The 12,052-nt window shown below is 40.4% G+C and overlaps 2 protein-coding genes across 6 annotated transcripts in view; one reads left to right on the top strand and one right to left on the bottom strand.

Annotated features, from left to right (window-relative positions):
• LOC135524754 (mitofusin-1-like) overlaps positions 1-1,794 on the top strand; it is a 28,475-nt gene extending 26,681 nt beyond the window's left edge. For both annotated transcript variants that reach the window (XM_064952554.1, XM_064952553.1), the window contains exons 17-18: positions 100-234; positions 549-1,794. In XM_064952554.1, the coding sequence (XP_064808626.1) occupies positions 100-234; positions 549-618 (205 nt within the window). In that variant the 3' untranslated portion in view covers positions 619-1,794. The remainder of the gene's footprint in view (positions 1-99; positions 235-548) is intronic.
• Positions 1,795-3,093: 1,299 nt separating this feature from the next.
• The window catches only part of LOC135524755 (guanine nucleotide-binding protein subunit beta-4), a 49,870-nt gene continuing 40,911 nt past the window's right edge, over positions 3,094-12,052 (bottom strand). For all 4 annotated transcript variants that reach the window (XM_064952559.1, XM_064952557.1, XM_064952558.1 and 1 more), the window contains exons 8-10: positions 10,323-10,524; positions 8,055-8,271; positions 3,094-7,774 (exon numbers count right to left, since the gene is read on the bottom strand). In XM_064952559.1, the coding sequence (XP_064808631.1) occupies positions 7,668-7,774; positions 8,055-8,271; positions 10,323-10,524 (526 nt within the window). In that variant the 3' untranslated portion in view covers positions 3,094-7,667. The remainder of the gene's footprint in view (positions 7,775-8,054; positions 8,272-10,322; positions 10,525-12,052) is intronic.

Genomic DNA, 12,052 nt, shown 5'->3' on the forward strand with positions numbered 1-12,052 from the left:
TCTGCTGATGGACAAATCTACGCCCCCCCCCACCCCATCTTTTCTGTTAAGTGGGTAATAAAATAAGTGATGAAATGCTTTGATCTTTGCGTTGCTCAGGGAGATGGCCACGACCTTTGCTCGGCTGTGTCAGCAGGTTGACCTGACAAAGAGGGAGCTGGAGGGAGAAATCAGCCGACTGACCGCCAAGGTCCAGACTCTGGAGACCGTCCAGTCCCGCTCCAAGATCCTCCGGTCAGTCGAACTAGCTCCTGGGTCCAGTGTTACCCCTACCATTGCCCCCCTGCATAGCTCTGTTAAAATAATTCACCCCCCAATGGTTACCATTGAACATTTTTGATGCCTGTGGTGGTTTAGTGTTTGTGTTTTGCCTCAAATGTAATTTCTTCACCATTGGTTACATTGAGGGTTAAAGGTCAGAGTTGTAACCTTTTGAACGGCATTCATTTACAGTAGATGTTTTGACCTGGGTTATAATTGGTTCTACAACAATATTGTACCAATAGGTGTGGTCTGTGTGTAACAGCTTTTTCCCCCCATGTCTTCAGGCACAAAGCCACAGAGTTGGAGAGGCAGTTGGAGACTTTTACAGACCAATATCTGAATCCCCATCATTGATAGACTGGTTCCTCTTCACTGGAGCCTGTCTTGGCATTGACTCGCCACGCCTGGACTCCCCTCCCCCTCAGAGAATATGTCCATGCTTGATAGTGTTCCTCCTGGAATTTACCCACCTCAAAACAGATGTTTCTCCAAGAGATTTGTGGAAGTGTCCAGTCTTCCACACACACATTATTGAAGGACTTTGCAGAGAACAAACTGCCTGTTTGTTGAACTAACACAACTGCCTGTTGTGTTACAAACTCAAACTGTGAATACAGTTCTGAAGTTGGAGACATAAAACCTGGGCTGTGATGAGGTTGGGTGCTGTATCCTGTACATTGAAACTACTGCTCTTTTTAACTGTGAATATGCTTTTTACTCATGAAGTAAATGTGTGTGTGTATGTTTAGACAAATGTAGGCAGGTGATTTTCATTCAGTGCTGAATTTGTTTTGGTTCACCCTTGGTACTGGTACCCCCATTGTGTGGATGTATAAATAAATAAAAATAAAAATATATATATATATATATATATCATTTTTAAAGACATTCGGAAAGTATTCAGACAGCCGTATTCTAAAATGTTTTTGTTTTGCTCATCAATCGACACACAATACCCCATCAAGGCAAAGGGTGGCTACTTTGAAGAATCTCATATATTGATTTAACACTTTGATTACTACATGATTCCATAGTTTTGATGTCTCTGCTATTTTTCAATGTAGAAAAATAGTAAAAATAAAAAAAACTTTAAGTAGGTGTCCAAACTTTTATAACGCGTGTATTTTTTACAATGGGGTACTAGTTCCAAAAGGTCAACCAGAACAAATTCAGCTCTGAATGGAAATCGCATGTCTCAACTCTCTCACAAACCCATTTACTTCAGGAGTTAGTGAAAGGCAGATGCGGTTATAAAAGCTGTTGTTTTGTGAGGGACCTTCTTGAATTCAGCGGCAATCCATTTGTCTAAAAGAAAATGCCTTTTCTCTTCAGAAGAAAGACTTATCAGCCATGTCTGACTGAGGAAATACGACACTGTGTAGATAGTCTTAACAAGAAGCATTTTGTAGTTTCTCTGCTGTTTGTTCCATCATGACAGGTCAAATTAGTCTCCACTTTTTTTTCACAAGGTTTTCTTGAATTAATTTAAATACCTCTTACCAGAATTGATTAAAATTATATGCTATGTAATTGTCTAGATGCTCTTTTTTTTTCTCTCTCTCAATAGCAATCGTTGTAGAATCTCTAATCGACTCAAAATGAAACTGAAGGACTCCACTTCTTAGAAGTGGAAAGGGGATGTGCAGTGCCTTGTAAAAGTATTCACCCCCCTTGGTGTGTTTCCTATTTTGTTGCATTACAAACTAACTTAAATTGATTTTGGGGGGGATTTCATGTAATGGACATGTCCAACTTGGTGATGCGAAACAAAAATAACTTGTTTCAAAAAAGTTAGTGGGTCTTGCATATGTATTCACCCCCTTGCTATGAATCCCCTAAATAAGATCTGCTGCAACCAATTACCTTCAGAAGTCACATGTTTAGTTAAAGTCCACCTGTGTGCAATCGAAGTGTCGTGTGTGTGTGTGTGTGTGTGTGTGTGTGTGTGTATATATATATATCTGTTCTCAAAGGCCCCAGAGTCTGCAACACCAAGCAAGTGGCACCAAGGAGCTCTCCAAACAGGTCAGGGACAAAGTTGTGAAGCTACAGATCAGGGTTGGGTTATAAAAAAATATCCTAAACTTTGAACATCCCACGGAGCACCATTACATCCATTATTAAAACATGGAAAGAATATGGCACCACAACATACCTGCCAAGAGAGGGCCGTCCACAAACTCACGGACCAGGCAAGGAGGGTATTAATCAGAGAGGCAACATAGAGACCAAAGATAACCCTGAAGGAGCTGCAAAGCTCCACAGCAGGGATTGGAGTATCTGTCCATAGTACCACTTTAAGCCGTACACTCCACAGAGCTGGGCTTTACGGAAGAGTGGCCAGAAAAAAAGCATTGCTTAAAGAAAAAAAATAAGCAAACACATTTGGTGTCCCAGCTAGATGTGTCAAGCTTATAGAGACATACCCCAGGAGACTTGCAGCTGTAATTGCTGCAAAAGGGGGCTCTACAAAGTATTGACTTCGGGGGGGGGGGGTGAATAGTTATGCACGCTCAAGTTTTTTTTTTCATATTTCTGGCTTGTTTCACAAAAAAATATTTTACATCTTCAAAATTGTAGGCATGCTGTGTAAATCAAATGATACAACCCCCCCCCTCCAAAAAAAATATATATTTTAATTCCAGGTTGTAAGGCAACAAAATAGAAGAAATGTCAAGGGGGTGAATACTTTCACAAGCCACAAACAATTGAAAGAAAAGCTTTTACTGAACGGTAGATGGTCAGCATTCAAGCAACTGTTGTTGGAAAAGTCATGTTAACCAATTTGTAGCAGTTTTTTTCTCATCATAATAGGCTTCAACACGTAAATCCTTGGTTAAAAGCTTTTTTTATTGGTTACAATATCAACTCCTGGCAACCCATCAGTATCACCAAGCCACTGTACAAATACAAAAAAAAAAAAAAATCTGGTGTGAAAAGACTATATAAAAAATTATTCCATAACAAGTGATTATAATTTCACACAATAGCACTGTCAGAGTAATCATGGCACCAAGTCCCTGGGTTTCACTGGCTTAAAACACAAAACAAATAAATAAAAGACGTATCTATTAAGACTGTCCCAATAGATCCAACAGCCAAAAGGCTTCCTTTGTGTTTGTGGTGATCACTAAATGTAATGCTTATTATCAACGTCTGTTTGTTTTTCTCTACATACGCTCCTCCGTTTTCCAAACTCTGAAGCTGTAAAAGGCGCACCTCTAAAAATACTGCTTTAATAATATTATACCTCAATCCCCAAGGCAAGACCATCCACAAGTCAACAGAACACATGCTGCTTCCTTACTTTTGCTTTGACCTGGAAATCCAGGCCAGTACACTCTCAGGCTTTTTAATGACTTTGAATATATATATGTCAAGGAGACTTAAAAAATAAAAACCATCACGCACACTGTTCATTGCAGCCTGAGGCTCAGCATCTTATCAGGTAGGATACTCGTCATGGCTGCTCTTACCAAGTAGTTGTTTCATATGATGAATACAACTATAGAAGACTGTAAAGAAATACAATGACATGGTCAAATACAGGGAGGTTGAGCACCTTCGACTACTGAAGCCTAGAAACCATTGGTCCCAGCTAACCAACACGATCAGTGGGACTGCACAGGCACATTTCAATGCGGTCACTATTTCAGGTTCAAATCGTTAATATCGGTGCATCTTATAGGGTGCTGTGGTCAAGCCTCAATTATCAGTGTTATAGGACATCCTTTTTTGGTCATGAATAGCTATGGTGCTCTGTTGTCCCGGGTGATGTCTGAGCTGAGGAATCAACACAGTCAACAATGCTTTCAGGAGTTGGGGATTGTTTCACTGGCAGCCATGTTGGTGTAGAAAAAAAAGAGACCAAACATCATCCCGCCATTTTGTTATGTCTTTCCTGTCTTAAAAAGGGTCACATTTCTCATTGGATCCTCATCATTCACAATGAGATTAATTTAATTTGGGGAAAACAAAAGTGTTTTAATAACATTGAAGGAATGTCCATATGTTCTGGACACATCTCTTATATTGGGCACTTTATGAAGTCAGGCATCAGAGGACCTTGTTACAGGCCAAGCGTAATAAAATTACATTGATTTGATTCAGATTTAGGGGGGGGGGGGGGAGCTGGCACTTTCTGTAAGCAAGCGAAGAGAAACAATGAATTGTCAATGATGACTTGTTTTCAGTTCACAGCTGCGGGTCAGCGAATGACATTGGCACAAATGTGAAAGCTAACAACCGACATGTATGTTACCCACACGAATCAGTGAGAATATCAACACTGATATGGAGTACTTTTCCCATCCAAGTCACCTCCACGATGTGTTTTCGGGGCGTAATAAACCACCAGCCATTTCTTTGACATTTATCTAAATAATGCAAAGCCAGGTAAAGCAGCTAAAAACATACAACTAAATAATCGTATATAAATCACTATGATCACAGGGTGCTCCTTGTAATCAATAAATACAACATTGTACGGTAGAAATCAGAATTGTATAAAATAATATACAGCACTGTTGAGAACTGCATGCTGTTTGCACTTCTTCGGTTGTGGTCATCTGTTAAGCTTGGCTTTTAGTGTTTACTATAGTACTGATGTGGCTCTGTGCTTCACAATTGCTTGATTTCAGCAAATCATTTGACTGTTATAGCAGGTTAAAGCCTGCCTCATTCTTTACCCAGTGCCAATTTTTCTAAACGAGACAATTATCTTCTAACGTTCTCTTGGGGCCCACTGAAATAGTGGCGCCTCATTAGGCAACTGGGTGATTGAGGTCAACTGAAATGTTGGAAAAAGTGAAGGCTTGAACTACAGGCCCAACATCTGAGTTTCTGGCCAGTTCCGGTCAATGTTGGCAATGAGATTGGCAGAATGATCTCAAGCCACAGATCATTCTAATACGAACCACATGGATCCAATGCATGTACTAATATATATAAATATATATATATATAGTGGTTTAGGAAGTTAGGGTGTATAACTAAAAAAATAGGTACCCTCATTCAAGTGTTGTCTCCAAACCAAAGTTTTCTTGCGAGGACAACGGAAGATGACTGATGGCACAAACTAACAAAAGTCTTGTGAGAGACACAGGCAACTGCCAAAATAAAGAATATGCCAACATAAAGTGTGTTTAAGGTGTCGGGCCACCATGAGCTGTCAGAGGAACGTCAATACACCTTGGCATAGATTCTACAAGTGTCTGGAACTCTATTGGAGTGATGCGACATCAGTCTTCCACAATAAATTCCATCATTTGGTGTTTTGTTGATGTTGGTGGAAAACGCTCTCAGGCGCCTCTCCAGAATCTCCTACAAGTATTCAATTGGGTTGAGATCTGGTGACTGAGACGGCCATGGAATAGGGACTTACATTGTTGTCATTCTCATCAAACCATTTAGTGACCACTCGTGCCCTGTGGATGGGGGCATTGTCATCCTATGGGGGGGGCATAGCCACGATAGCCAAAATAATGGCCTGCCCAGAATGTTACTACATGACCCTAAGCATGCTGGGATGTTAATTTCTTAACTCAGGAACCACACCTGGGTGGAAGCACCTGCTTTCAATACACTTTGTATCCCTCATTTACATTATTTTAGCAGTTACCTGTACCTTCTCCCTGCTGTTGGGAAGTATGTTGCATGTGTTCTTTGTTTACATTTGAGGAGCATAATCGAGCCCTCTACCAAGTTTACTTTCTTCTCCAGCAATACTTAAAACTGTTGATAATGTTTGTTTTGGTGAGGGGGAGGGAAGAAAAGTGTTAGATATGGACCAACATTTTTTTTATAATAACATTACAGGCTTTATGGTGGCACTGCTGATTTTTAGTGACAAGATTTTTTAAACCAACAGCTTTAATGTTACTCACTCAACTAAACCACCCTGTTGATGGTTTATCAAGAGCTTCTAAAATAAAAATTGAAGATGACATAGCAATAAGCTATTAAAGGCATCTTCCCTCGAGTCCACTCAGGGGAAGGAATGACAAGGATTTACTCACAGCTCATTGAGCAGTTATTTTTTTCACATCTTAATGCTTCGACTGACCAGCCTCTGGTAGAGACTGTATAGACTGCAAGCATTTCCAATTCTCTGTACTGCTTTAGTCCTATGATACAGGCCTGAGCTCACAGTAGCCCCAGGATCACATTCCTTGGAACCCTCCCCTGTCAGTTTGATACCATTGGGCCCGAGATTTCCCCTATCCTCAGTGGTCAGATGGAGGCCGCCATTGTAAATAAGAGATTGTTCTTAACTGACTTGCCTAGTTAAATAAAGGTTAAATGTAAAGGCCTTTGGGGTATATGCAGTAAAGCCTCTATTAGTAATTGATCGCAACATATGTATTACATATCACACTATTGTTGCTTTGCAAGGCGTGGGCGTGATGTAATACTATTTACCATACAATCGCGGTTTTGAACGTAGCCCAAGACCCCGTTTGTAAAGGGCTTTAGGCTGTACGCTTCACGCTGTTTTGAGTTTGTTAGACTGCAGAGAGACTGTGCCTCCAACAACTACAGTGGCTGTGTATCACAGCCTAGATGAACTCGTTTCTAGAAAAAGGAATTTGGCTAAAACTGCGGCATGACTAAAAAGAAACTAACGTTATTAGTCTCTACAAAACGACCACAACAGTTGTGTTCCAAAAACAACATGTTTGTTGAGAGGAATGCCAACAGCTCATAACTCATATCGTTACCTATCATCAACATGAATATACAGTATTTTAGTTACAGTACATGTGTGCATGCCTTTGCCGGTAGACCATCACACGTGCACATGCACACACATGCGCGCGCACACACACACACACACACACACACAGAAATGTCCATTATGTTGTACATGAGGCAAGTGACAAAATCAGAATTGTGTTATCGTCTAGTACTGTGAATATTATATACATTAAACAATGTAAGGCAAATAAAACAAAAAGGGTGGGGTAAAAACTACAAAAATATATACATACACATTATATATGCATATATATACACACACACACACATAATGCTATGCATATATACTGTATTTATATATACATTTACATATTACACACGGGACTGTCCTCTAATTTGGCGGTAACCACGGTAACATGCGCTCTAGTGCTTCACCTGTCCAAAAACAAGAGGGGATGCGAGGTTGTGTTTCTTCTTTGCTTGGTCATTCTACCTGTGGGTGCTGAGAGCTCTGTGTAATTAATAAGTGGGTAAAAAAAAATGTAGAAAGAGTTGTTACTCTGGCTGTGGATTGGACGGGTGGAAGGTGGGAGGTGGTGGACGGGACGTTAGTGGTGGGAGACAGTGTTCACCCTCAAGTCCAAGCCCAGCAGTATGGGTGGGTGGAATGGTGGAGGGGGGGGAGAGGAGGACGTGAGCTGGAGGGTTTAATTCCAGATTCTGAGGAAACTGTCCCATGAGCCCGTGGCTACAGCCATGCCGTCGTCTGTCACGCCTAAACAGCTCACCCTGTTGTCGTGACCGGCCAGGACACCTAGAAATAGAAAAGAGAGAGAAGAGAGAAGAAGTGAGAGAAGAGAGAGACGTGGAGATGGAGAGAGCAAGGGGAACAATAGAAGGGGGAGTCATTGTGAGTGAACGTACAGCCAGTGTTTGATCAACTATGTACCGACTACGTTTCCGTCGATGAGTGCAACTGCCAAATGAATCCCTAGCATAAAACCTTAAGGGGGGACCAAGAAAGGTTGTGTTTAAAAAAATTTAAAAAAGGGATTTGAATTAATGGCCTGGTGCGGCCCCCTCCACTACCGTACCTGCACGCTCGGCCTTGAGGGTGTCCCACACGTTGCAGTTGAAGTCGTCGTAGCCGGCCAGCAGCAGACGGCCACTCTTGGAGAAGGCCACCGAGGTGATGCCGCAGATTATGTTGTCGTGCGAGTACATCATCAGCTCTTGGTCGGCGCGCAGGTCAAACAGGCGGCAGGTGGCATCGTCCGAGCCCGTGGTAAAGGCGTTGCCGTTGGGGAAGAACTGCACCACAAAGACAGAGAGAATGGGTTAGGTATAGTGAATTAAGCTATAACAAGAGAGAATGGGTTAGGTATAGTGAATTAAGCTATAACAAGAGAGAATAGGTTAGGTATAGTGAATTAAGTTATAACAAGAGAGAATGGGTTACGTATAGTGAATTAAGTTATAACAAGAGAGAATGGGTTAGGTATAGTGAATTACGCTATAACAAGAGAGAATGGGTTAGGTATAGTGAATTACGCTATAACAAGAGAGAATGGGTTAGGTATAGTGAATTAAGCTATAACAAGAGAGAATGGGTTACGTATAGTGAATTACGCTATAACAAGAGAGAATGGGTTAGGTATAGTGAATTAAGCTATAACAAGAGAGAATGGGTTAGGTATAGTGAATTAAGTTATAACAAGAGAGAATGGGTTAGGTATAGTGAATTAAGTTATAACAAGAGAGAATGGGTTAGGTATAGTGAATTAAGTTATAACAAGAGAGAATGGGTTAGGTATAGTGAATTAAGCTATAACAAGAGAGAATGGGTTAGGTATAGTGAATTAAGTTATAACAAGAGAGAATGGGTTAGGTATAGTGAATTAAGTTATAACAAGAGAGAATGGGTTAGGTATAGTGAATTCAGTTATAACAAGAGAGAATGGGTTAGGTATAGTGAATTAAGTTATAACAAGAGAGAATGGGTTAGGTATAGTGAATTAAGTTATAACAAGAGAGAATGGGTTAGGTATAGTGAATTAAGTTATAACAAGAGAGAATGGGTTAGGTATAGTGAATTAAGCTATAACAAGAGAAAATGGGTTAGGTATAGTGAATTAAGTTATAACAAGAGAGAATGGGTTAGGTATAGTGAATTAAGTTATAACAAGAGAGAATGGGTTAGGTATAGTGAATTAAGTTATAACAAGAGAAAATGGGTTAGGTATAGTGAATTAAGTTATAACAAGAGAGAATGGGTTAGGTATAGTGAATTAAGTTATAACAAGAGAGAATGGGTTAGGTATAGTGAATTAAGTTATAACAAGAGAGAATGGGTTAGGTATAGTGAATTAAGCTATAACAAGAGAAAATGGGTTAGGTATAGTGAATTAAGTTATAACAAGAGAGAATGGGTTAGGTATAGTGAATTAAGTTATAACAAGAGAGAATGGGTTAGGTATAGTGAATTAAGTTATAACAGTGTACTTTATCTTACACATTTTCTACATTCACTGCTTCATCTAATGTGACATGATGATTTATAATAATCTATGTTAGTGTAAGGTGATCGTGAAGTTTAAGTAAGAATTTTCTGTAAAAGCTGTTCACCACTGGAACCAACTTCCAGAATGGTTCAAATGTGTCGCTAGTTGGCAAGATCGAGATACCTGGAATTATACAGATAATAGTCAAATCGTGTTTTTTATTCCCTTATTTTTTTTGTGGTGGAAAACGGAATGCATGAAACATAACACATCAACCAGAATGAAGTGAATTGTTAAAACATTTCTAGGCTGTTTGTGAAGCTTTCATTCAATTGCCCATCCCTGTTGCACACAACAAGCTTCCCTGTCACAAGGGGATTTATGACAAATTTCAAATAAAAGCCTCAACTGTGATAAAGTCTAATCTGTTACTTAATTGCACTTTAAATGGCACTTACTATAGTCTTTTTTAAATTTTACCCCTTGAGATGGGAAAACATGTTTTTTTATGAAGTTGAACATGTACTCTTTATGACAGAATGTAAAATGTTAAACTACCCAAAATGTAGTCTATTTGTAGAAAGACCCATTTAGTTTCCTTATATCCTACAATCCATTTTCAGGTTGTCTTCTTTTTACTTGAATAAGAATCAGATTACATTGTCAGACAAATCTGTATCTTTTTCTGGCGATGTTAGCAAAAAAAGTGAATGTGATATTCGGTACCAAATATAATATTTGTGGTATCTGGTCTGGAAAGCTTTATGATAACATGATTGTGTGCTCTATGTAAATTACCATCCTACAATGTAAAAGTTATTCATATCAAAACACTATATAACTCCTGGGTCTACTACTCACGCAGACAGCGTTAATGTCGGACACGTGGCCAGTGAAGGACTGCCTGCACATGCCGTCCCGGACATCCCACAGCTTGGAGGAGGCGTCACAGGCCCCCGACACAAAGGTCTTGAAGTCGGGACTAAGGGACAGGCTCATCACGTCCCCCGTGTGGCCCGTAAAGCTGGTGGCCATCTGACCCGTCTCGATGTCCCACAAAGCACTGATACAAAGAGGGGGAGGGGAGGGAGGTGAGGGGGAGAAAGAGAAGAGGTATGAGGGTACAGGGAAGATGTTGAGACTTGAAATGATTGGATGATGAATGGGGAGGTGCACTGGTTTCTCCTGTGTGTGTGTGTGTGTGTGTGTGTGTGTGTGTGTGTGTGTGTGTGTGTGTGTGTGTGTGTGTGTGTGTGTGTGTGTGTGTGTGTGTGTTACAGTCTGACACACACAGGCGTTAAGGTAAAAATCTAGATGTTAAGGTAAAAAGTGTTGAAGGGTATATCTGAGTGTTGCTTCTAGTGGGGTTAACGCCAGTGTTATATCTGAGTGTTGCTTCTAGTGGGGTTAACGCCAGTGTTATATCTGAGTGTCGCTTCTAGTGGGGGTTAAAGCCAGTGTTATATCTAAGTGTTGCTTCTAGTGGGGGTTAACGCCAGTGTTATATCTGAGTGTTGCTTCTAGTGGGGTTAACACCAGTGTTATATCTGAGTGTTGCTTCTAGTGGGGTTAACGCCAGTGTTATATCTGAGTGTTGCTTCTAGTGGGGTTAACACCAGTGTTATATCTGAGTGTTGCTTCTAGTGGGGTTAACGCCAATGTTATATCTGAGTGTTGCTTCTAGTGGGGTTAACGCCAATGTTATATCTGAGTGTTGCTTCTAGTGGGGTTAACACCAGTGTTATATCTGAGTGTTGCTTCTAGTGGGGTTAACGCCAGCGGGATTGAAATTGACACCACGTGGAGAATAAATTAAATGTCATTTGAATCAAAACTACACGGTGTTGTGGTTTCTCAACTGAGTTGAATTAATTTCAGTTTTTTATTTATTTTATTTAACCTTTATATAACTAGGCAAGTCAGTTAAGAACAAATTCTTATTTACAATGACGGCCTACCCCGGCCAAACCCTAACCCAGACGACACTAGACCAATTGTGTGCCGCCCTATGGGACTCACAATCACGGCCGGTTGTTATACAGCCTGGAATCGAACCAAGGTCTGTAGTGACGCCTCTAGCACTTGAGATGCAGTGCCTTAGACCGCTGTACCACTCGGGAGCCCACTCTGTTCTCTGTGTGAAAAGACCTGGAAGAGGCCTCATAATCATTCTTCCCAGAATGCTTTGTTGCAGGTATATAATATCTATGTTTCTGCACGCACGTTGATTGATTAATTGATCTCATACTAAGATAAATAACTAAAATAATTCTAAACTAATCCACCCGTTACTGAAATGGTTGTTCCAGTTTAGGTCAGGGATTGGCATTTGTTGGTCTGCGAAATGTGTAGAATTACAGGAAATGAACTCTAAAACCATCTACATTTACATTTACATTTAAGTCATTTAGCAGACCCTCTTATCCAGAGCGACTTACAAATTGGTGAATTCACCTTCTGACATCCAGTGGAACAGCCACTTTACAATAGTGCATCAAAATCATTTAAGGGGGGGTGAGAAGGATTACTTATCCTATCCTAGGTATTCCTTGAAGAGGTGGGGTTTCAGGTGTCTCCGGAAGGTGGTGAAT

This window comes from Oncorhynchus masou, chromosome 31, assembly GCF_036934945.1.
Source record: "Oncorhynchus masou masou isolate Uvic2021 chromosome 31, UVic_Omas_1.1, whole genome shotgun sequence".
In the NCBI taxonomy this organism is placed as follows: Eukaryota; Metazoa; Chordata; class Actinopteri; order Salmoniformes; family Salmonidae; genus Oncorhynchus; species Oncorhynchus masou.